This window comes from Ranitomeya variabilis, chromosome 7 (genome assembly GCF_051348905.1).
Source record: "Ranitomeya variabilis isolate aRanVar5 chromosome 7, aRanVar5.hap1, whole genome shotgun sequence".
Taxonomy (NCBI): domain Eukaryota; kingdom Metazoa; phylum Chordata; class Amphibia; order Anura; family Dendrobatidae; genus Ranitomeya; species Ranitomeya variabilis.
In genome coordinates this window covers 204,452,723-204,477,800 of record NC_135238.1, presented here as the reverse complement: position 1 = coordinate 204,477,800, position 25,078 = coordinate 204,452,723, and the positions used below count along the sequence as shown (strand labels likewise).

Genomic DNA, 25,078 nt, shown 5'->3' with positions numbered 1-25,078 from the left:
TCTTCTGGGACTCAATCCATGTGTTCCAAGGCAGATTCCTTGGGTAGTAAATTACACGCTTGTTAGGATTGCTACACACACCCGGCACTAAACAAAGTGAGCTTAATGGATACACAAATTGATTAGCACGCTTGTGTCACACGCAGAGGAGCTGTGAATGACTTATCTATGGCAAATCCGTAAGGGGAGAATCCCGATGATGGATCCGTCTAGAACGCTCGCTGGGTTTTTTGTTACCTGAATGGTTTTCTTTCCTAGACTACGAGCCGCGAGCCCCTCGCTGTACTCACATCTACAGGGGGCTCTGTTATTTAGTGACACTCAATAGAGCCGGGGAATGCTGCATTGCTAGCAGGCACATGAATAGATGGCTTTTTCGGGAGTAAAAAAAATATGACAATGCCACCTCTATGACTGGTCAGCAGGAAGCAGAGCGGCCGCATCCTGCCATCAGCTTGGCCCCGGGCACGAGGCGGCTTTTGCCCCGATTTGCCTGGAAGTCAGGATGTTCCAGTACTTGAGCACAATGTGGTTTATTGGAGAGGACAGACCCTTGTCTGCGCCACCTATTCCCCCCCGACTGTCTTCAAACCGTGTCACATAGACTCCTGGGAAACAGAATGTGACATATGGAAGGAGAAGGAGAGGAATGATTTCATATTCCATGAAGAAGGGTGACTTTTTTTTTTTTTTTTTTTTTTTAAATCGGGGAGGAAATTGATATAGGTCTTATGTAATGAAAATACAAGCTGGACTTTTTATGGCCTTAATTTCAATCTGTGGCTCAATTGATGGCGTTATTGTCAAGGAAAATGAAAAAAAAAAAAACTTCTTAGCCAAGTATGGATTACAATACGGTCAACTGTGCATTAAGACGGAGACATTTTATATGAGATCATTATCTTACTGTACTAAACTTGGAATGATAAACTCAGTCACAGAAAGTATAGAAAAAGTTTTCTTAAATAAACTATAAAAGTAATTTTTCAATTTTTTTTTTTTTAAGCACCATTAGGACAGTGTAAAAATAAGCAGCACATGGCAGCAAAGTGCTGACAAATCTTAGATCAAAGGAGCTGGAAAATTAACTTATGAAAAAAAATTAAAAAAATCTGGTAAAAATTCTGATGAGAATGTCCCTCATTAAAAAAAAAAATTTAAAGAGTTTAATTTTTTTTATATATTATCAGAGAAATCTGCTTGTTTTACCTCCCGGACTGACCTTTGTTTCTCAATTCATTTATAAAATCTGTATTCAGTGAAGACAGATTTTCCCATTATTGAAATGGGAGATGACAGTTGGTGCTTTTAAAGTTCTATGGGGAGGGGAGGAGCTAGTGGAACACAGACATTCTGCTGCAAGTTCTCCTGAATCGTCGGTTACAGTTCTACATAGAACTTTATAAGAACCAACTGTCATCTCCTATCTCAGTGAAGAAAGATGTTACCTGTGAATTGGAGAATTTTGAGAATGACCGATCGTTCCAGGAGGAGAAAGAAGCAGATCTCAATAATAAAATATATTACAAAGTTTGTTATTTTCACATATTCTAATGATTTATGTAAAAGCTATCACAAGTATTTTATTTTTTTTATATAAAGCAGACATTAGGTAAATAGAAAAATGGGTAGAATGGGGCAGCAAGGTGCAAATTGTAAATTAAAAGGGCTGTCTGGATTACAAAACCCATCTTACAAATAATAAAACAATTTGTAATAAAAGTCTGATGAAAAAAGCGCATTACAATTACCCTCATTTATTAGTCAAAATGGCAACACAGGGCATTGTTCTAGTTCTCTCTCTCGAGAACCCGGCATACTCTACTTAAGTATTACATACCGTCCATTGATGTTGATGTGCAAATTAATGCCCGTTACCCAATTACTCCAAAGCTCAGAGCAGATTGAAATATTTAGGTTATTGTCAAATAACTCTTCTAAGAAAAAAGATTGGCCAAAATGGACAACCCCTTTAACTTGCTTAGTGAGACCACAGGCAGCGGAATTATCAAAAAGCATTAAGTCCATGGCCGCCCTAGGTACCTTAGTGGATTGACAAAGGAAGAACGGGTCATTTTGGTGTATGACTGCTGTAAGGGTTTATTTTATTGTATAAGTCAATTTGGTAGTTGAAACAAAAGATGCCTGCCAGGAATTGTCTAGAAAAGCCATGTTGGCTTGAGAAGTGCGAGTGGAGAAAGTAGAGAGAAAAAAAATGTGTCTTGCGTCACACGTTACGTCTTACAAGTTTTACAAAGTTTATATTCGCTTGTAAACTTTATATTACACTAAAGAAAAGGCATAGAAGCAATTTTTTTTCTGATAACATCATTTGTATGTGTAAAAAATGTAATTCTATCATCCATATGGGAAAGAGTTCTTTACAGTAAGAGTGGTAAAAAACTTATGTTAAGCGGTAAAAGGCAAAAGGGGTGAAAAAATTACAAAAAAGGGGGATATATTTAATGTATGGATAATGTCGTTGAGGGTAGCATGAAGATGTATTAATTTCTGAAGATTGAGTCTAAGAATGGACAGACTTTAGTTTCTTTCAACCAAACTGAAGAAGGTGGGAGCTGTATGTGGCTCTTCGACTTCCGGCCATATGCTCCCTAACCGTACACAGCTGCAGGTTTGGTGAAAATTTGGCACCGCTGTTGCAGCATTACTGAAATTTGTCTCTTTTTTGGGGCGAAATAGTTGACAAATGTTAATAAACTTAACGGTAACACTTGGATAATTTCCGTTACAAGTTTGACAATCCATTTTTGTTGACTTCTGAACCCGAACTGTTGCATTAACAGTTTACAAAATTAAATTCTCATGAAAAAAAAAGAAAAAAAAGCTTTAGTCCATGATAGGCCTGGGTTCAGGTGGATCACGCAACTATACAACACTGCTCATAAGTTGACAATTTGAGTGTTCAGCCATATACACACACATCAGGTAATCAGCCGCCTTGCTTTCTCTACCGAAATATTTTCCACCAACCTCAACATCTCAGAAGCCTCTTTTGACAGAAGCTCGCTACAGATGGACACCCATAATGCTGCGCCAAATCTCAGAACGAAGTTAAGCTGTTTACACCAGTTATGCTAATGTAATTAGCGCTCATTAACAGAACGACATCACCCACCGCGAGCATATATTTACTGCTCCTCGGTGGTGACTGATACTGCTTTTGTATAAACGGGCTGATGAGGACAATTTTCATGTTCTCTATTAACAAAAACAGACTAAGGAAGAAAAAATTAAAAAGATATCCAAAAATAGGGTCTTACCTGCGATTGCACCAGCTGTTAGTAACTGCAACGCTCCTATATGTCCCTCTTCATTGGCAAACTGCGATTTACAGTGTGCATAAACTGGGAAGTAGATGGCAGAGAATGGGATGTCACGGAGGAAGCAGGCTTTGGCACCCTGCAACAAGCGTTCGTATTAGTTTGGTAGTTTCATTTTGACCCCTTAACTTTCTATTCGATGCCCGAATGTACAGTGCCATGTAAAAGTTTTAAGCACCCCTGGTCAAAATTACTGTTATTGTGAACAGTTAAGCAAATTGAAGATGATATCATCTCTAAAAGTCCTAAAGATAGTTAAAGATTACACATTTTCTCTGTAGTATTTTAGGCAAAAAAAAAATCAGTCAATATATATATTATTTTTTTTTTTTCTTTGCCTAAAATATAAAGGAAATGAAGGTCTAAAACCTTGGTCGTAGTTATCTGAGCACACAAACCTCCAAGGGTGCCCAAACGTTTTGTAATTTTTAAAATGTGACAAACTACTAATACATATAGTCATTTTTCACATTTTAAAAATTACAAAACGTTTGGGCACCCTTGGAGATTTGTGTGCTCTGATAACTAGGACTAAGGTTTCAGACATTAAGTAGCCTGTTAGGGTCATGGCTTGTTCACTATCATCGTTAGGAAAGGCCAGGTGATGCAAATTTCCGAACTTTATATAAATCAGCCTCCTCTAACCATATGCAAAAAACCAAAGCCATATGTTCTTCTAAGCAGCTGCCTAGCACTCTGAAAATGAAAATGGTGGAGGCCCACAAAGCAGGAGAAAGCTATAAGAAAATAGCAAAATGTTTTTGAAGTTGCTCTTTCCTTAGTTCAAAATGTAATCAGGAAATGGTAGTTAACGGTAACAGTGGAGGCCAAGATAGGGTCTAGAAGACCAAGCAAAATTTTAGGGAGATCGGCTCGCAGGATTGATAGAGAGGCAAATCAGAACCCACGCTTGACTGCAAAATACCTTCAGAAAGATTTAGCAAACTCTGGAATTGTGGTACATTGTTCTACCGTTCAGAGTCACCTGCACAAATATGTCCTTCATGGAAGAGTCATCAGAAGAAAACCTCTCTTGTGTCCTCAACATAAAATTCAGCATCAAAAGTATGCAAAACAACATCTAAACAAGCCCGAAGCATTTTTTAAATAATCCTGTGGATGGATCAAGTTAAAATAGAACTCTTTGGTCACAATGATCAACAGGTACAGTATTTATGGAGTAAAAAGGGCACAGAATTTCAGGAAAAGAACATCTTCCCAACCATTATGCATGGGAGTGGATCAATTATGCTTTGGGGTTGTGTGGCAGCCAATGGCACAGGGAACATTTCACTGGTAGAGGGAAGAATGGATTCAATGCAATTTCAACAAATTCTTGATGCAAACATAACACTATGTGTACAACAGCTGAAGGTGAAAAGAGGATGGCTTCTACAAATGGACAATGATCCTAAATACAGGTCAAAATCCACAACAGATTACCTCAAAAGGTGCATGGTGTGATTTTACAATGGCCCTCACAGTCCCCCTGATCTGAACCTCATTAAAAATCTATGGCTAGACCACAAAATAGCAGTGCATGCAAGGCGACCCAGGAATCTCACAGAACTGTTAGAATTTTCCAAGGATGAAAATCACTCACACAAGAATTGTAAGACTCTTGTCTGGCTACAAAAAGCATTTACAAGCTGTTACACAAAAGGGGGTGTTACTAAATACTACCCACGCAGGGTGGCCACACATTTGCATCGGCCCATTTTCCTTTTGTAATTTTTAAAATGTAAAAAATGAAAATGTTTTTTTTTTGTCTAAAATACAAAGGAAATATGTCATCTTTAATTTTAGGCCTTTTAGAGATCATTTCATCTTCAACTTGCTTAACTGCTCACAATAACAGTAATTTTGACCAGGAAAGTTTAAAAAAAGTAGACGATGCAAAGCTAGGACGGATAGCTAACACTAGAGAAGACGGAGAAAGGATTCAGAAGGATCTAGATAAGCTTGAACAATAGACAGCTACTAATAGAATGGTATTTAACAGGGATAAATGCAAGATTCTATATCTGGACAAGAAAAATGAAAATTACATCTATAGAATGTGAGGAATAGAAATAAGCAACAGCACGTGTAAAAAAGATGTGGGTATACTAATAGATCACAGACTACACATGAGTCAACAGTGTGATACAGCAGGAAAAAAGGCAAACACAGGTCCAGGATGTATTAAGAGAAGCATAGAGTCTAGATCATGTGAAGTAATTATCCCCTTCCTCTTCTCCTCTTTGGTCAGGCCTCATCTGGAATACTGTGTCCAGTTCTGGGCACCACATATTAGAAAAACACATTGAAAAACTAGAGCAAGTTCAGAGAAGAGCTACCAGGATGGTGAGCGGACTGCAAAGTATGTCCTACGAGGATCTGGGAATATTTAGCTTGCAAAAAAGAAGGCTAAGAGGAGACTTAATAGCTGTCTACAAATATCTGGAGGGATGTCATAGTGTAGAAGGATCATCCTAATTCTCATTTGCACATGGAAACACGAGAAGCAATGGAATGAAAGTGAAAGGGAGAAGATAAAGATTAGATGTTAGAAAAAACTTTTTGACAGTGAGGGTGATCAATGAGTGGAACAGGCGGTCACGAGAGGTGGTGAGTTCTCCTTCCATGGAATTCACGAAACAGAGGCTGGACAGACATCTGTCTGAGATGGTTTAGTGAAACCGGCAGTGAGCAGGGGTGTTAGACACGATGACCCTTGAGGTCCCTTCCAACTCTAACATTCTATGTTTCATTTTTATTTCATAAACAGTACACACCAAAATAAGCAACTTTGTAAAATATCTTATCAGAGAAATCTGCTTCTTTCTGGATTGATCTTTCACCCTCAATTCAGGGATACAATCTGTGTTCAGTGAAGACAAATGTGCACATTACTGAGATAGGAGATGACAGTTGGTGCTCTTAAAGTTCTATGGGGAGGGGAGGAGCTAGAGGCAGACATGGACATTCCGCAAGTTCTCTTGAACCGACAGTTAGGCCTCATTCACATGTCAGTTTAGGTGACAAATGGTGCTTTTAAAATTATATGGAGTAAAAGGGAGAATCTACAGGACGCAAAACTCCTATCTCAGTAATGGGAAAATCTGTATTCACTGAATTTTACTCATGAATTGAGAATTGTGAGAGTAAAAGAGGAGTACAGGAGGAGAAAGAAGCAGATTTCTCTAACAAGATATTTTACAAAGTTTGTTATTTTTACATGTACTCCTGATTTATAAAAAGAAATAAACAAAAATTGACGGTTACACTTTAAGTCTTTGCATAATATGAAGATGGAATAACTATATAAATACATAAGTATACAATAAATATGTATAATATAAAGGACTCACCTTATAAAGGCCGAAGAAACCCAAGTCTCTGAGTACAGTGACTGCACTGACTCTGGGGCCGGTAGTAATTTCTCCTGCGACCTGTAAGCGAATCTTGACAATCTCCAGCGGGTTTGTGAAAATGACTTGGGAGCCTCCTGCCTGCACACAAATAGACAATTCCGTCAGATCCTTTACCAGCCGTTACGGGAGCAGACCTTTAGATTGTGTAAGGAGAATGCTGAGATAAACTCATTCCCTCGCCTCCAGTGCCCTGTATAAAGTCGTTAAATACTAATGATATTACTTGTGTCATAAATTCTGGATCTTGATCCCTTGAGCTTCACCATAAAAACGATGAAGTCTTGTATCTGGAAGGGATTAAAGCTCGTCTGCGAAACGAGGAAAATTAATTTAAACATCTCACGTGTAATATTTGTATGTGGAATGTGGCAGCTGGAGAGGTTTGTTCACAGGTTAATCAATATTCCTGAAAACATGATAATCTATAGGGGAAAATGGTTATTTTGGGGGAGGGTTTATTTGCACCCCCATTATTGTTAAAACCAGTTATCATTACTCTTTATCTACTTGAAAATGTTTAACCATTACTATAGTATAATATTGGCTGTTTTTCTTTTCCTGTAAAATTGGAAAAATTTCAATAAAAATTACAATGAAAAAACTAAACAGTTATCAAGGTAAAAAGAAATACAAGGGGGTAAATTTACATGTCCTGTCCAATAAAATTAGGCTAACATCTCAGGCAATTTGGGGTTGCAGCCAATGGCACGGAGAACATTTCACTGGTAGAGGGCAGAATGGATTCAATGCATTTTCAACAAACCCTGTATGGTAAACACTATAAAGAGGGGAAAAAAAACAAATGTTAGAATTGAAATTAAACAATAAAAGTGACCAAATTGTTGTATGCACCACAAGTAGGTGTCAATAAAAATGTCAGTTCACAACGCAAAAAGACAGGTCCTAGTATGGCTCATTGTCATTCAAAGCTACAACTCATCCCGCAAAAATACAAGTCCTCATATGACGATGTTAAGGGAAAAAAAAAAATCTGAATGGACGTCTGGGCTTGCAATTTTTTTTTATCACCTGCATGCTGCACATTGTAATACAAAAGATTATAAATCAGTGCAGTTCAAAAGTTCAATTAACGTGAAGAACTTCTGGATGCTGCAGCCATCACTACAGGAGAAGAGATTATTGAAATTAATGACTTTCTGGGTTTTATTTATAATTTTTATTGTAGTTCGTGGACTGCTTCCAAGAAAGTTTCAGATGCGATTTCAGCTCATCTCAAAGTTCGGAAGTTTGATATATTTTTTAAATTAAAAAAAGTACAGAAATAATAATAAACGTAGATATGAATTAAGATGCTGGATACAGGATATAGGATAAAACACTCAGAAGTTAATTCTGCAGTCATCAGTCTGCCCTGAGCAGATGAGTGGATGTGTTGTGACCGGTGACCTTCTGGGGTCGGCACAATGTCCGCAGGTTACTTCCCGACACAAGACTGTGATTGTTCTTTGTTTATCTATGAAGATTTTACTGTGACACAACACATATTAAACCTTCATTCCTGCAGTCTCTTGTCTGAATTAAAAGTCGTGGATTTAATAAAAGCATAAACTTTTCAAAGTTTTGTTAAAAATTAAATTATATCTTTCCAACGGGAAAACTTTCACTATCAGCAGAGAAGTTTTTCCCCAGCAATTTCAGTAACTTTTATCCACCCAACTCTCAAGATTCTATCGGTTTCTTTAGACTGAAGAAGGATTTTAAATAGGGAGGGGCTTTATATGACATCATCTCAATTACACAGAATTATGAGTGATGTCATCACAGGATAAGTCACTTACAATTATGGTTTAATAGTGACCTTGTGACCCCGACAGCTTAGAGTCACCCGATACATGACAAAAGCCCTTACCGGAACATAGAATTCTTCATCTAAGCTTAAAGTGCATTTACTAGCATCCAGTATATATTTCCTATACACTGGTGTTTAATTTTTTTAGGTTTGCAAACAGGACAAGTCAAAGAACAAAGGGATAAATAAAACAATTTACCTACAGTATATCCCTTGTGGGACAGTTTCCCATATTTGTCTTTTACCGTCCGAGCATGGACCGGACTGGCCACAGGTCTACCGGCTTGAAATTGACAGCATTTATGAGCCTTTCGAGTTTGGATCCAAAGACCAGCGGCCAGTCCGTACATCGCAGTCCACACTCCAGACAGTGAAACGCAGATGTGTGACACCGGCCTAAGGCTGCATTCACACATTCTATTGTGCGTTACCATTTTATTGAAATGGATCGATTTTTATCTCAAGTGTCACTTCAATCTTTTTTTTTTTCTAATTTTTTCCACCGGAGCAGATAGACAGACGGATGGAACTCTGAAGTACAAAGCTTATCTTCCTAGTTACATCCGTTTTATAAGAAACCCTATTAATGGACGAGTATAATTGCAAAAAATGGATGAGAATAGGATGAGTGCTGATTCTCACGGACCCGTTTAGAAAACTGATGATTGTATGGCTCAATGAAAATCTAGGGCCATGTTTCTCAAAACTGGCGTAAAACTTTTTGAAAAAGGTGGCAACATTTTTGCACAAGGACTTGCACAAAAAAATTTGCGCCTTTTGGTATCTTCATGCCAGTTTGAAGTTGGACCATCAAAATGGACCAGCAATGAGTCCAGATCTAAATCCCATTGAACACTTGTGGAGAGATCTTAAAATTGCAGTTGGGAGAAGGCGCCTTAAAATATCAGAGACCGGGAGCAGTTTACAAAAGGCGAGTGATCCAAAATCCCAGATGAGAGGTGTAAGAAGCTTGATGATTGTTATAGGAAGTGATTGATTGCAGTTATTTATTCCAAAGGGTGTGCAACCAAATATTAAGTTAAGGGTGCTTATAATTTTGTCCGGCCCATTTTGGGGTTTTTGTGTGAAAAAAACAAAGGAAATAAACGTGTATAGCAAAACATGTAAATGCAATCATTTTCTGGGAGAAATACATCATTTTCTGGACAAATTTCAAGGGTGTCAACAGTTTTGGCCATGACTATATATACTGTCACTCAGTTTTTGTGGAATGCCATTAATCTATATATCACAAAATGGGCAGTTTCTAAATGTGTTTGTTATTTAAAGCATTATAACACAATTATGACCAGAGGTAAATAGGGAAAATGATTAAACGGCCAATAATTAGAATTCAAAGGTAACATTTTTGCCATTTCTGGGATTCTTAAAAAAAAAAATAAATAATAATCAGTTTGGTAACAGACACTTTTCAATGTGTTGACAAATTACACTATAAATACTCATTACCGAGAGCATCAATGTAAATAGCAGGAGTCATCTGTTTAACCTTTGTGTCAACCAAATGGGGTAAAACGCCCACAACGAACAATTAAGCAAAACAAAGAGAAAAAAGAAAACCTAAAAGAATCGGGCACAAAAATATGCACACTAATATCCGGAAGACAACACCCCGTGCCACTCTATTGCTGCAGGGTGGAAACATGTGACCCGACACATTAGACCTATTGCCCTTTACAATTCCACCCAAAGGCAAATCCTTCAAATATTAGGATGTCCCAAAGAAAGTCAATCAGATCCTCCTACTTCCAACCTACACATCCCCGTCAATTAACTGTTTGTTTATGGAAGGGTGTAATTCTTTTTTCTGCCTCTTGGGGCAGTAATGTTACATCTGGGGGAAATTGTTTTCCTGCATGAAGAGTATTCTTGACACTGTAAAAAGATTTCCATTTTTCCTATCACTTTTTTTTTTCTATTAATGATGCAATTAAATACTGAGAAGAAAAAAAATATTTCCAATAATAACACCAATATAATTCAAAGCACTATATTTATATATGAAGACACAAGCACATAGTAAAACTGCATATGTCCGATAGTTCAGCATCTTCCCATTCTGGTGCAGTCGCGTAGCCTCGCGAGGGCACCACTTTGAAATATCCTGTCTACATGACATCGATACTGTTTGATCCTGCTGTAGAGCGTGGAACCATTAGCTACCTACCCTACCACTTACCCATGTATATAGCACAATATAAGGACCAGTAAATGCCTTGAAACGCTTTGTTGCTACTTAGTACAATGTACAAGGACCCTACTAGTGCTTCGCTCAGACTTTACACATATGCTGTTAATAAGGCTCCGAAACACGTTGCTTCTACTTAGAACAAGGACACATTTAGTATTTCAGTAAGACTATACACATATGTGACTAATAAGGCCCCGAAAAGTGCAGCTTCTACTTAATGCAATGAACAAGGACTAGAGATGAGTCAACCCAAACTTAAAAGTTCAGAGTTCGGCCCGGACACTGAATTCTCCCGGAAGTCCGTTGCAATGATTGGAGTTCTGGGGGAAGTCAGAGAGGGGAGAGAGAGAGAGAGAGAAAGCATTTTCCTAGCTGAAAAGTATGGGGTCCTCATTGTGTTCAATGGATTTCGGGTTCAAGTTCATGTACAGTCCTGGTACCTGACCTTTGAAATAAAGTTTGGGTCGTGTACAAGAACTCGAATTTCCACAGGTCCACTCATCCCTAACAAGAACACTACTAGTACTTAGGTCAGATTACACACATATATGGCTAATAATGTACCGAAACGCGTTGCTTCTACTAAGTGCAATGTACAAGGACTCTACTAGTAGTTCGCTCAGATTACACACATATATGGCTAATAAGGTACCAAAACGCATTACTTCTAATAAGTGCAATGTACATGGACACTACTAGCGCTTGACTCAGACTATACACATATATGGCTAATAAGGCACTGAAACGCGTTGCATTGTATACTTTGCTAGTAGGAAAAACATATCTTCCTTTAAAAGCTTAAGTGTCCTAAAAGAATCAACCAGATATTGGGAGCAAAGTAATAGACTGAATTGTGTCATTGCAAAGGGAACATATTCCTCCCCATACATTACAGCGGCTCTGCTCCCTTAGTCTTGGGCTACAGATTGTGAAATGGAACGACAAAGAATGATATAAGACAGAGATCTTGTGGGGTGAAAATGCAGACATAGCCCATAAGTGATATACATGTTATGTCTGTGCAGTGTTCCCATCTGATAATTTAATTGGATCTTGGTCACAAGCAGAAGAAATCAGATTACAGGGCACCACTTATTTTTATATATATATATATATATATATTCTCCACTAATAATATCAGGACAGATGTCACCATGATGATCTCAAGAACAAAGAGTTGATCAAATCTGTAGAGCTCAATCAACATCACTTCCAGCAATGAATTACATGCGCTGTGTGGGTGAAGGGACTTCGTTTGAAAAAAAAAAAAAACATGAAGTGTCTGCAATCCTGAATCCTTCATCATTTTATTACTTGATGTGTCAGTTTTCTGAAAGATCCTCAATCTGTAATTCAGGTAAACTATAAGAGATTCAATTGGTAGAAATGTTGCATAATTAATACCACAATTGAGTATTTGTGCAGGTTTTTTTTTTCCTTTTTAAAATCACTATAGCCATTCTTAAAAGAAGTAAATCCATGTTTCAGGAAAAATTCTGTATGAAAAAGAGAAAAAACAAAAGTAATTACAGTCTTGGAAAGAAAACTGATCACAGAAGTCTAGAGTCCACTCCATTATGACCTTTATTCTGAGGTTCTGTTCATTCATTTTAGGGACAGATAAATGGACGAAGTGATCTGAGGCATCAGTTTTGGAAACAGAAGCAGAAGGGACCCAATTCATTATTATGGGATTTTGTCTAGGTTCCACTTTTTAGAATGTTTAGCATGCTGGATTTCTTTTTTTTCTTCCAAGAAGTGGACTCCATCATTATCAATGGGGCCCTTCTGTTTCTATTTGCAACAGGCAAACGGAGTATTCAAACGTCCCTGTGGACAAAGCGTTAAGGTCAACTTTCATAGTATTTTTTTCATATTCGGGAGGCCTTTAAAATGCCTGGAGATCGGTGGCCATCCAGGTCTTCAGACCTCACCGATTACACAAATAATATCCTGAACACTGCACAACTGCTGTTGATTGCGCACAGAGCGCAGTACGGATCTGGTAGAAAGCAAGGGCTTCCTAGGCAGTCTACTTTAAACATAGGCTTGCCACTTGTCAAGTGGTGGGATATATTGAGTAGTAAGTGAACAATGGAATTAAAGTTGATGTGTTGGAAGCAGGAGCAATGAGTAAGAATAAGGATCTGAGCAACTAACAAGGGCTAAATTGTGACGGCTGGACGACCGGATGACATCATCTCCTAAGCAGCAGATCTTTTGAGCTGTTTTCCTTGTATAGAGGTTAATCCATATAAAATATAGTCCAAGGAAGGACCTGACCAGTGTCGAAGGAAGGGTTCTTTGATGTGCATGGGGTAAGAAGGTTAGCTTGTATGTTCCAATAATCCTACAAATAAAACTACTGTAGCACAAATGGCTAAAACAATTACTGTTGGCTGTGAACGAAAGACATAAGAAAACAAAGAGCATCACAGCTCAATGTGCTCCATGGAACGCTAACACAATGGACATATCAGCAACATTGAGCAATGACGAGTACGGTCCGGTATGTAAAATCAAGTGGATGGTTAGGTGTGTGTTCATTGCTTATCTGGGGAAGAAATAGCATCAGAGATGCACTTTTTTAAGAAGATAAGTCAGGCTTTAGAAGGCAGTGTGAATCTCTGGGCAATGTTCTGCTGGAAAAGCTTGGGTCCTGGTATTCATGAGGATGCTAATTTGAAGCAATAAAAAAAACAAAAAAACTTTAAAACCTAACTTTTATTATGTTACCAGTTGTGACAGCAATGGGTTTGGACACACTGTGCCACTGGCCGGGCTTACTCTGGATGAGCGCGAGTAAGTGACTACCTGTTCTTCACTAGAGCCTCTGATGGTGAGGTTAGGCTTGTGTCATTAGGGTAGCCACCAGGTGCCATTCCAGGGCAGTGCCAGGACCTGCAACAGCTGACCAATGGGTGAAGGCAGAGACACTAGGTGCAGAAGGTACAGACAGACATATTCAGACAGTCTGAGATTGGTGCAGGCAACACAGGCTCAAATACGTAGCTGGGTTCAGGAGCGGAGAGACAAGACGAGATGACAAGCTGGGTCAGTAATGGGAGAGATAAACAACAAAACACTTTGACTGGGAACTAGATGCTAACTGCAAACTGAAACCAAAGCTCAGCCAAGGAGTGGAAGGATGAGCTGTGTAATATATCACCTACTAGCAGGAGATAGGCCAGGGAAGCTAATCTCTGGAGGACACAGCAGGGTTAAATTACTGCAGAGTCTGGCTGATTGTCCCTGTAGCCAGGTGGAAACAGCAGGAAGATGAAGCAGTGTTGAGAGCGCTGCAAGAGGCAAACTTACTGAGACGACCTGACACGAGGAGAAGCAGAGCGGTGACCGCAGTGAGTAGGACGTCACTGAGAAGATGTGCAAGATACCGGCATTAAACCAAATAAAAAAAAAATAAAAAAAGAATATCCATCTAAACATAGAACGTGATTACAGTGGATGGATACAGGAGAGTGGTATAATATGGTTGCCACAGCGTAAAATTAACGTATTGTTGTATACAAGCATAAGCCACAATACACAAAGTTGTCAACAAGAGTGACCTCTTTCAGTGGTATAATGCCTCTGCCACACTGCAAACATTGCTCAGAAATGGTTTGGAGGAACATGACAAAGAGTTCAAGGTCTTGACTTGGCCTCTAAATTCCCCAAATCTCAATCTGATTGTGCATCCATGGGATGTGGTGGAAGAACGAGTCGGAACCATGGAGGCAAAGGTTGCACAAAGTATGGAAATTATCCCTCTATCCACAGTATAGGGGTATAACTTCCCGATTGCCAGGAGCCTGACTGCTGGGACCCCCACCTGAAGAGCTCTGTGTGAATGGAGCAGCAGGAGTGCTAAAAACCAGCCGATTACTGCGCTTTGCTTTCTCTGGTGGTACCATTAAGAATTAATGGAGTGGAGGTGTGCATGATTGACCACTGCGCCATTCACACAGGGCTCTTCAAAGTTCTAGTTCTCGGGATCAGAGGTGGGTGTCACCAGTCGAACCCCCAGCGTTATTCTTTATGCCATTGATATCTTGGTACATTCCCTTTAAAGGATCTCTTAACACCATCTTGGTGCCAGACACCACTGCACACATTTATATGTCTTGTAAAGTCCGTGCCATCAACAGTGGTTTTGGCAACACAAAATCGACCTACAAAATAATGTTTGTTGGAATTCAAGTTTATTTATACATTCTTTTTCATTTCATATCTGCTATATAAAAATAAATTAATACATTTTTAAGGGAAACAAATAACAAATCTGCATTTAAGGGGCATTCATACTTTTAGGACAATTCCACACATGGCAGGTTTCACCCTATCCGTTGCAAAGAAATTTTACAGCATGCTAATATTTCTGCTACATGTGGATTGGGTCTTGGGTGTTGAAAACTCAACTCACTTGTATTGTACTATACATTTCTGTGTATTTGCAGTGCAAAAACCGGAAGGCAAACCTGCTGCAATTCCACCATATTGACGCTTTCCCAGCAAAATAATAACAAAAAGAAAAGAGGAAATACCATTGTGCGGAGTACTTGAACTGTGTACAAAGTTTACCCGTCATTGGGTATATTGGACCGGTGAAGTCTTTGCAGAGATAGCCGTGATCTGCATGGAAAATAGAGCCCTGGCTGTACTTGTTTCCTTTTTTACGGATTGCCCCCACTTTCTTCACAACACTGTCTCTCTCATATGGCGCTGAATGCAAACTTTGTGTAGTGACAGGTGAAGGCCTAGGTATGCACAAGGCTGCCAGATCCAATCACGGGAGACTAGAAGCAGCCTCCTTCAGGGGCCCCCTAGGGATGTGTCTCTGAAGTAGAAACCAGCCGGGGTCATTAACCCCACTGCCCTGATTTCTGGGAGTGGATAGTTGTTTTTTTTTTTTTTTATGTAATCCAAGCCTGTCAGCTTCACTCAAATGGAAGTCATTAGAAATCAAAAGCTTGGAAAAAAATGACATCTCCAGGATATTCCCAACACACACAAAAAAAAAACATGCAAGGAGATCAATTTTTAGGACTAAGCCTGTTCTCCCAAATAGTCAAAAACATTAAAAAAATCTAATTCACTTTTATAAGCCCACTTTTGGCATTGTAAGCATGCATAAAGGTACTCCGTTCACTTTTCCAAGTAAGCGCCGTTTCCGTATCTCCAGAATAAATCAATACGTAAAAGAAAATGTGTGAAAGAATATCAAGTAAGAACACAATGGGAATCCACAGTGCATTAAATATCCCAAAACATCACAGTTTTTTTGTTTTATTTTATTTTTACTGGAGGCTCAGAACATATTCAGAGGTTTACGCTGCGCATAGGTGCAGACGACCGTGTATTGTCACATCCGAGAGAATCGGGTCGATTATGCAAATCACACTCTGATGAAACGCTGGTCAAAGTTTGATCAGAGTGTGATCCGATTTTATCAGATGAAAAGAACTCCATTTTCTCCATTCTGTCAGTCTGTCAGATGTTATCCGAGTGCAGTCTGATGACTTCCATGCACTCATTGACTTGCATGGCTGAGAGTGATGCGAATATTGGAGAATTACTCAGACCATCTCTGTCGAGGAAAAAATCTGCCATGTGTACGACCCCATAGAATAACATTGGTCCTAGTGCGATCCAATGTTTTGTCGGGTCTCACTTGGACCTAAAATAATAATAAATAATAATAATAATAAATACGGTCATCTACACTAGCCCTAAACCATCATTCCTGTTAATGATCCATTAGATAAGCACCACCTTGAAATTAATATCCTTCACATTATTTCTTACTTGCCTAGATGTTTGGCAATTCTTGCAATGTTGGCATCATCCGTGTTCCACAGTTCCAGTATGGACCACAATATTTGGACCGGCCACAGTCCAATGACCTAAATATAACAGCCCCATATATGAATATGAGGCTGTTTAGTTCGAGTCAAGAGACCTGAGACAAGTCCGGATTTTACAGTCCAAACTTAGTCTATGCAAACCGACCTAATGGATAAATTCACAAGAGCATATAAAAAAATTGTCCAATTTTCATACTGAAAAAAACTTTCGTTTTTATACAGTATATCAACAGTGAATACAATTTACAAGACTAAATTTAGTTTCCTTTATTAAAAAATTACAATGCATCCGTAAAAAGTGGAGGCGACACGGTTGATCTGAATAAGCAAGTCTCACCCGGAACATAGAAAAGATTATGCTGAAATATTTTTCACGTGGAGATCTGAACAACCCTGGTGAATTACTTCAGACAGTTTTTTCCCACAAACAGCCCTCCGAAAGAATATGTGGGTCTTGCATTCGTAGCCAAAAAGTGGTAGCCATTGCTAGGGTTAGTCAGTTCAGTTGCTCTCCTGGAGCTCTCCATCATGGAGTGGCTCAGCTTTTCTGTGTTGGACACTCCCCCCTGGCATATATGCTTGCCACTGGCATTTGGGAATTGCCAGTGATAGTTCATTCTGCCTGGTTTGGAGTTGATAAAGTTGTTCGGTGTTTGGAGTTGGCATTTGGAGAGTTGTTCTGGCAATTTCTGTGTGGTTTGTTTGCGTATTCATCCTCATCTTCTCCTATTTGGTTTCACCTTTATATACCTCCCTTGTGTTCCACTCTGTTTTTTGATTAGTGCATTTTGTTTCTATGATTTCATTTATCTTGTTTGTCTTCCCTTGTCCGTCTGGTTAGTGTAATCCTATACATTTTGGCCTCACACCATCCTGGGTGTGGGAGGTAACAGATAGGGGTAAGTCAGGAGTATAACAAGGCATATGACCCCGGCATCTCCACCTTCCGGGCTAATTTGGGGAACAGGGATAGACATGGGGCAACCTAGCTTGAGGGATAGGGAAGAAGCCCCTTTCCCCAAGAAATCCTTCAACAGTACCGTGACAGAAATTCTTTCTCAGATCAGGTGAAAAGCAAAAGCCAGGCTAAGTAAATAATTATATATAACAGTGTTTTGGGCCATCATGCACACAGCAGTATTACACATCCATGTTGTATGAATCAGCAATATGATACCCATAAATTGCAATGGTCTCATACTATATATTTATGTGACTCTGATCTTATAGACAAGCCTACAGAAGTTTTTTCTCCATTTCTGCATGCATCCGTTACAGAGGTAGGCACCATATGACAACATGAAAAGTGCCTATGGCTAACATGGCTCCATGTGCCACTGTATCAGGTCCATATATGCATAAATCAATATATATGGGCTGCAAATTTATAAAAGACCTTAACTTTTTTTTCTGTAGCCCAGTGCAAAATAAATAAGATCGGACCATCAACATTTTCTTTCCTCAATTGCATCACTAAACAAGATACTCACACAGCCACCAGCCATTATTTCAGCCATGAGCGGAATGGATCCATCTCGCTGAGTAAACTTGTCTCGAACAAAATCATTAACCTACATAAAGAAAGGAAAATTGTGACATAAGTAAACAAAATGATTACATCCCCTGAACATCTCCTGGGCCGCGGCGTCTTCCACCAGATTATTGGCAGCGCCGCTCTTTTATAAAACAGACATAACAATTTATAATGCTATCTATAAACAAGAGCCGCTACATGATGCAATCTGCCTTTCACACTCCCATAATGGGCTCCGCAGGCCTAGATTGTAGCTGAAGAACTGACAAAACACACGACTGGTTTCTTTTTTTTAACTTTTTATAACAAATGAAAGCCAATAAGGAGTGAATTTAGAGAAATAGGCAAAATTATTGACGGCAGGACACCAAACTTTGCTAACATATGTCTGCTATTGTCAACTTCAGAGGGAGAGCAGAGCCGAAACTCAATTTTGTTATTACATGAAAAATGATCCACGACAAAAGAAATATATGGCGCTTTATTATAAGATGATACATAGCTTTATTTTGGAATTATTTAGACTTTTGAGGGATGATTTTATCTTTACAGTGTCTTGCAAGTGTAAAGTACTGAAGATGAAAAGCTACTGAGTACTGACTGTTGAAAGCAAATTCTACACCGGGATTTTGAAAGATTTAGTGAATGAGGTTGGATCTGTGCATGCAACATATATTTAGGGGCAACTCAGTTATGACTACAAGATTTACGGAGTATGAAATTCATGATCTGGAATGGATTTATGCACAAGATACAGTTAGGTAGCCTACGGTCTGTGGTTCGGGGACATATTCTACCGTGGATACACTGGTAAAAAATACTATTGGGAGGTCACAACAGAAAAAAAAAACAAGCAATTCCAAGAGAATCATAATTCTACTACAATGGTGTTCTCAAGTTTGAAAGTTATCTTCTAGGATACAGTATTGATCACTGGGGGATTGACCAGTGGGGCCACCAGCGATCTTAAGAACCGGAGCCCTGATAAGCCTTGTGTGAATGGAGCGGCGGTCGATCATGCACAGTGCCGCTCCCATCATTCTTAATAGGACTGCTGGAGGCAGCCGAGCGCAGAACTCAGCTGGTCTTCGCACTCCCATAAGATAGGCAATTCGGCAAACCGCTGGAAATACAAGAAGCTTATTCAGTTTTCTTGCAGGATTCTATTGTACCTGTGTCTTTATAGCACAGATACAACTGAAAATGTTACCGGTGATGCCAGGTGCAAGCAACCGCCATGTGGTTTCCTACACTAGCGCCTTCCCAGTAAAGCATGCCGCCTACATTTTGGAGCATCGAAGGAAGAGAAGACCGGCGAGTTGTCACGCTTGGTGGTGAAGACTAGGAAGAGGTAAGTGTTTCTTACTGGATTGCTGCTGGGGGAACTATTACCATGTGTGGTGGCATGGAGTTGGTGCTATTACCATTTGTGAGCAAAGTGAAGGGCCTTTAGAACCAAGTGGGGACTCAGAGGAGTTACTATTATCACGTGATCACTCAGAGGGGGCACTATTATCGTGTGTGGTGGCACAGAGAAAGCGCTATTACCATTTGTGAGCAAAGTGGAGGGGCACTATTACCATATATGGACTCAGAGGGGGCAATATCATATATGGACTCAGAGGGGGCACTATTACCATATATGGACTCAGAGGGGGCAATATTACCATATATGGACTCAGAGGGGGCACTATTATCATATATGGACTCACAGGGGGGCACTATTACAATGTTTGAGCTTGAGGATATCCTACGCCTGAACAACCTCAAGCCAAACATTTACTTCTTCTTGTTCTACTTCTTGTAGATAGATACTAGGATCATCTTCAAGCTGCGTACAGACATTAGGCCGTTTTCACACTTTCGAGATTCAATGTTGGCGTAGGGACCATCATGTCTGTACCGGCCAGGGGTCTATTGACTTGAACTCAACAGCCTTATAGTCGTATATAAAGGTGCTAAGTTCAAATCAGGATACCTGTTGGGAGTCGGGAAATTGTGGCCATACCACGACAGTGAATGCCTGAACGTTGTCCGGAACCACAGTTAATGACCGCCTGGCAGTCTAATGTTCAAGAGAGTGTCCTAAGTTGCCTTCACTGAAAGAAATCAAAGGAAACAAGCTTGGGCACGCTGTATGTCAACATGCCTGATCCTTTGTTCTCAATGGAGACAAGTAACCGCCGTAGGTGTCTGGCAGCAGTCTACTATCCTCTCCCAATTAAAAATGGCAGACCACATATATATAGGAAAGGTGGGGAAAGCGGCTCTCAGTCTAGTCAGTCTAGTGTCAACTTATGTCACTTACTGTCAATTTAATAGCCTTCTCTGGTGCCACTCCTACAAGTTGTGGTAGCAGACCTGTACAAGAAACAGAAGAGAAAACATTACAAAAATCGTTCACATATACCGTAAATGTTCACCACCAATTTCCAAAATGCATTATTTATTTCAGGTTTATAACAGACCTGTTACGTATGTACTGCACAGTAATTGTATGTTCTGCATCATGTTTGATATCGTGTACCACCCTAAGAAGGTTTTACAATTCTGTCAGCCAGAAAATTGTTATTGGTAAAAAGGTTATTGACCCATCCAAAAAATAAAATAAAATCACCATGCGCCTGATTGTCTGGTCTTTATTGAAGGGACTGTCTTGTTAAAGGAGTTGCTGCTTACTTGTGCATCGAAGGTGGAAAATGTTTTATATTATTTTTGATTTTTGTTTTTTTTTAACCTATAAAGCATTCAGTATGTCACCGCTAATAATGATTTTGTTTGTGGTGGCAGTGAGAGGCAATTAATCCAATCAAATAATGGTTTCATGCTGTCTTCTCATAAAATGCAAATATTCCCATTCATAGAATATTATAGGCATTGCTCCCCAATAGAAAGGAAACACAATTAAGTACAGAAAAGATTTATTCAAACAGCAAGAAATGTGTTTCTCAATACTGTACGCGGCAGAAAGCAACAACACTCCATGGATTAATTAACCTGAAGAATATTCAATCATAGCTCAATAATATTTAGTCATTTTAGTTTTAGAAAGGCAGAAACTGGGAAAATTGCAGGCTTTTTTCAGATCACGTAACAATGCACAAGTCATTAATAGTATTGATAAAATCAGTTTCCTAATAAAGAGACAACATATTCCCTAATGTAAAAAGAGATATTACATAGAGCGAGGTGAACTTTCCAATGGAACACAAATAGTAAAAATAATTTAGAGTCCCCAGTTGATGAATGCCAGAACTACTCCCAATTAACCTCTACTTTAAGCCCTCTTTTTGCTGGTGTACCGCTACACTCTGAACCTAGATACCCTACTGTCCCCAACAGTCAGTCCCACAAGGGCTCCATAAGCTCTTTCCAAGTCCTAACACTAATAGTTTTACCCTCAACATTTTTTTTTTAATTAGAAAAACCTATCACCCCCTTTTCTTCAAGGCGCATGGCAATGGCATTAAAGGAGTTGTTCAGTTTGGGCACAATTATTTGTCAACTTTTTTTATGAAAACAAATTGTAAAAATAATTTTTAGACTCAATTACATGCATTGTAATGTAGTCTAAAAATTATTTTTACAATTTATTTTCATTTAAAAAAATTGTTCTGTTTGCCTTCTATAGCCTCAGTGCTGCACTGGCTGCAGGAAGAGCTAACAGAATCTATCAGTCAATCAGCCTGCTATGACAGCCTGTCGGGGAGTTTGCAACTCATTTATTTATTTGTCTTTTTTGTATCCTCTCAGCTGATTTATGACTACAGACCACATAAAATTTGAATTTGCAGGGATACCTAGAGCCTGTAGAAACTAAACAGTGCAAAATATTTAATAAAGCTCAAATTGCTAAATTTATTTTTAGCTCCAAATAAATGCATTTAGGTAAAAAAAAAAATATCCAGAAAAGTGGACAACCCCTTTAATGCATGTAGAGGTCTAAAGCCCCTTTTCCATAGGCTATGACTGGCACAACCCATGTACACAGGAATGATCGCTCCCAAACACTGCCTGGGTAAACAGCTTAAAAATGCTTGTTCAATTATTATTATTATTATTATTATTAATAATAATAATTTTTATTATCAATTTAAAATAATTATCATTTATTAACACATTTTCACAATATATTTTATTTCTGTGCAGGATAATCAGATCCTCTGGATTATCAGACGCTTTATTAAAAGCAATTTCACTTGACTATACCAGCATATACAGTGGGGAAAATAAATACACCTTTCCACACAATCAATCACACTCCAACCTCTCCACCATGGCCAAGAACAAAGAGCTGTCTAAGGGTCAAAATTGTAGACCTGCACAAGGCTCAGTGGGCTACAGGAAAATAGGCAAGCAGCTTGGTGAGAAGGCAATAACTGTTATTAGAAAATGGAAGAAACACAAGATGGCGGTCAATCTTCCTCAGTCTGGGGCTTTATGCAAGATCTCGCATCGTGGGGTAAAGATGAGTCTGAGAAAGGTCAAGAATCAGGCCAAAATTACACGTGAGTACACTGGCAATGACCTGAAGAGAGATTGGATCTCAGTCTCAAACATTACCGTAACACACTACACCGTCATGAATTAAAATCCTGTACGGCACGCAAGGTCCCCCTGCTCAAGCCAGCACATGTCCAGGCCCTTTGAAGTTCACCAATGACCATCTGGATGATCCAGAGGAGGCATGGTAGAAGGTCATGTGGTCAGATTACACCATAATAGAACTTTTTGGTATCAACTGCACTTGTCGTGCTTGGAGGAAGAAGGATGAGTTCAACCCTAAGAACAAACAGTAAAGCATGGTGGGGTAAACATACTTTGGGGGTGCTATTCTGCAAAGGAGATAGGATGACTGCACCATATTGAAGGGAGGATGGATGGGGCCCATGTATCGCAAGATTTTGGCCAACAACCTGTTTCCCTCAGTAAGAGCATTGAAGATGGCACATGGCTGGGTCTTCCAGCATGACAATGACCTGAAACACACAGCCAAGGAAACTAAGAAGAATTTCAAAGCCCTGAAGTGGCCTAGCCAATCTCCAGACCTGAGCCCAATAGAAAATCTTTGGAAGGAGCTGAAACTCAATGTTTCCCAGCGACAGCCCCGAAACCTGAAAGATCTGGAGAAGATCTGTACTTAGTAGGGGGCTAAAATCCCTGCTGCAGTGTGTGCAAATTTGGTCTAGAACTACAGGAAATTGCAAACAAAGGTTTCTGTACCAAATATTAAGTTCTGTTTTTCTATTGTATCAAATACTTACGGTATTTCATGCAATAAAATGCAAATTATGTAAAAGTCATACAATGTAGTTTTCTGGATTTTTTTTAATTAGGTTCTCCCTTTCACAGGTGAAGTGTACCTACGATGAAAATTACAGACCTCTCCATTCTTTGTAGGTGGGAAAATTAGCAAAATAGTCCGTGTATAAAATAATTACTTATTTTCCCCAGTGTAGTTAAAGAAAGAGGTGTAGAACATAAAATATATTTGTAAAGGTAAATTACCGCCGACTATACAGTAATATAGGATTATAAATGACTCAGTGATCCATATATTATAATGCAGATAAATTATGATTATTTCAAGAACTTTAAGTAGAAAAAAAAAAAAACGACAAAACTTGAAAAATAGGAGTAAGGAAAAACTACTCTGGGACCCAACCAATTTCATAGCATGTGTGTTCTAACCTCAAGCTCAACCCCATAGCAGATGTTTGCTAAACCGACGTCGTACCACATGGAGAGCAGCTATTCTCCATCCACAGAGATCCCCTGATTGCTGGTTGTCTTTAAAGATGCAATTTAAAGTGACAATAAAATAGAAGAGCGTTCCCTGTACAGCCCAGCGATTGGCTGATGATACATCATAGAGCAATAAATAACACATTATATGCAAGAAATAAAAGTGTTAACGCAAATACATCCAACATACTGTAGATTACATAGAATATAGAATATTATACATAATAGATAAATAATCAAGAGTGTTATCCAGGCGTTGATGCACCAGGGTCTTAATACATGGTCAAGACAGGTTTGTTGGCACCCACCGCCAGGCACTCAGACCACCCAGCCCTATACAAAACGAATTAACTTAAATAAATATGACCATTGCAAAAGAAGAACATTTTAGACGAGATGTTTGCACTAAAGGGGCCTCTGTCACCATAGAACGTTCACACTGAGTACAGATGCTCGGTGCACCCTTGGAGTGGCCAAACATTTACGTGCACCTTCCCACCTGCTTCATTTCCCTCTTTCTCCACCTCCTCCCATCTACTTTGATTAACAGCTCTGAGTTCATAGAGCCACGGAAGGGAGGAGATAGATGGAAAACAAGCAGGTGGCAAGGTGCACAACTGTCTTACCATCTTCGTGTCTTCCTTTCCTTCATGGGTCCTGATTAGAATTGAAGATCAGGTGCCAAAGGATTGTTTGAACATAGAAAAGCTTTCAAGGCAAAACACACCTTGAGCCACCATTCGGAGGAAGAGATGACCTTCCTATTCTCCTAGACAGTTTTTCAGGCAGGGGCCCATGATTCCCCCCATTTTATCCTCCCCTATATTGGTTAGGCCATTGAACTTGCCTATGTGCATATATTTTTTTTTTTCAGGCTTGGATGCCAGGTTGAATTTATCAATAAATCAAGGTAATTGCTCCTATGACGTCCACCAGTTGAGGACATTCCACCCTCCAATATATTACCATTTCAACAAAACTATCTTATTTATAGGGTGCAGTCAGAAAACCGTGTAAATCGGACTGCAGTGCTCAGACTTGACGGCGGCTCTCCTAACCCAAGTGTGACAGCTTCATGTACTTCCATACAGCTGTCACGGTCGGGTCATCAGAGTCGTCGGCCAGTCTGAAAACTACCGTCTAATCTCAGTCGAAT

General features: G+C 39.3%; 1 protein-coding gene across 1 annotated transcript in view; it reads right to left on the bottom strand.

The window, feature by feature from the left end:
- Positions 1-25,078, bottom strand: part of SLC25A12 (solute carrier family 25 member 12) — a 160,257-nt gene that overhangs the window by 7,337 nt on the left and 127,842 nt on the right. The window contains exons 12-15 of the mRNA XM_077272706.1: positions 20,486-20,538; positions 18,134-18,214; positions 6,695-6,835; positions 3,282-3,420 (exon numbers count right to left, since the gene is read on the bottom strand). Coding sequence (XP_077128821.1) covers positions 3,282-3,420; positions 6,695-6,835; positions 18,134-18,214; positions 20,486-20,538 — 414 coding nt within the window. The remainder of the gene's footprint in view (positions 1-3,281; positions 3,421-6,694; positions 6,836-18,133; positions 18,215-20,485; positions 20,539-25,078) is intronic.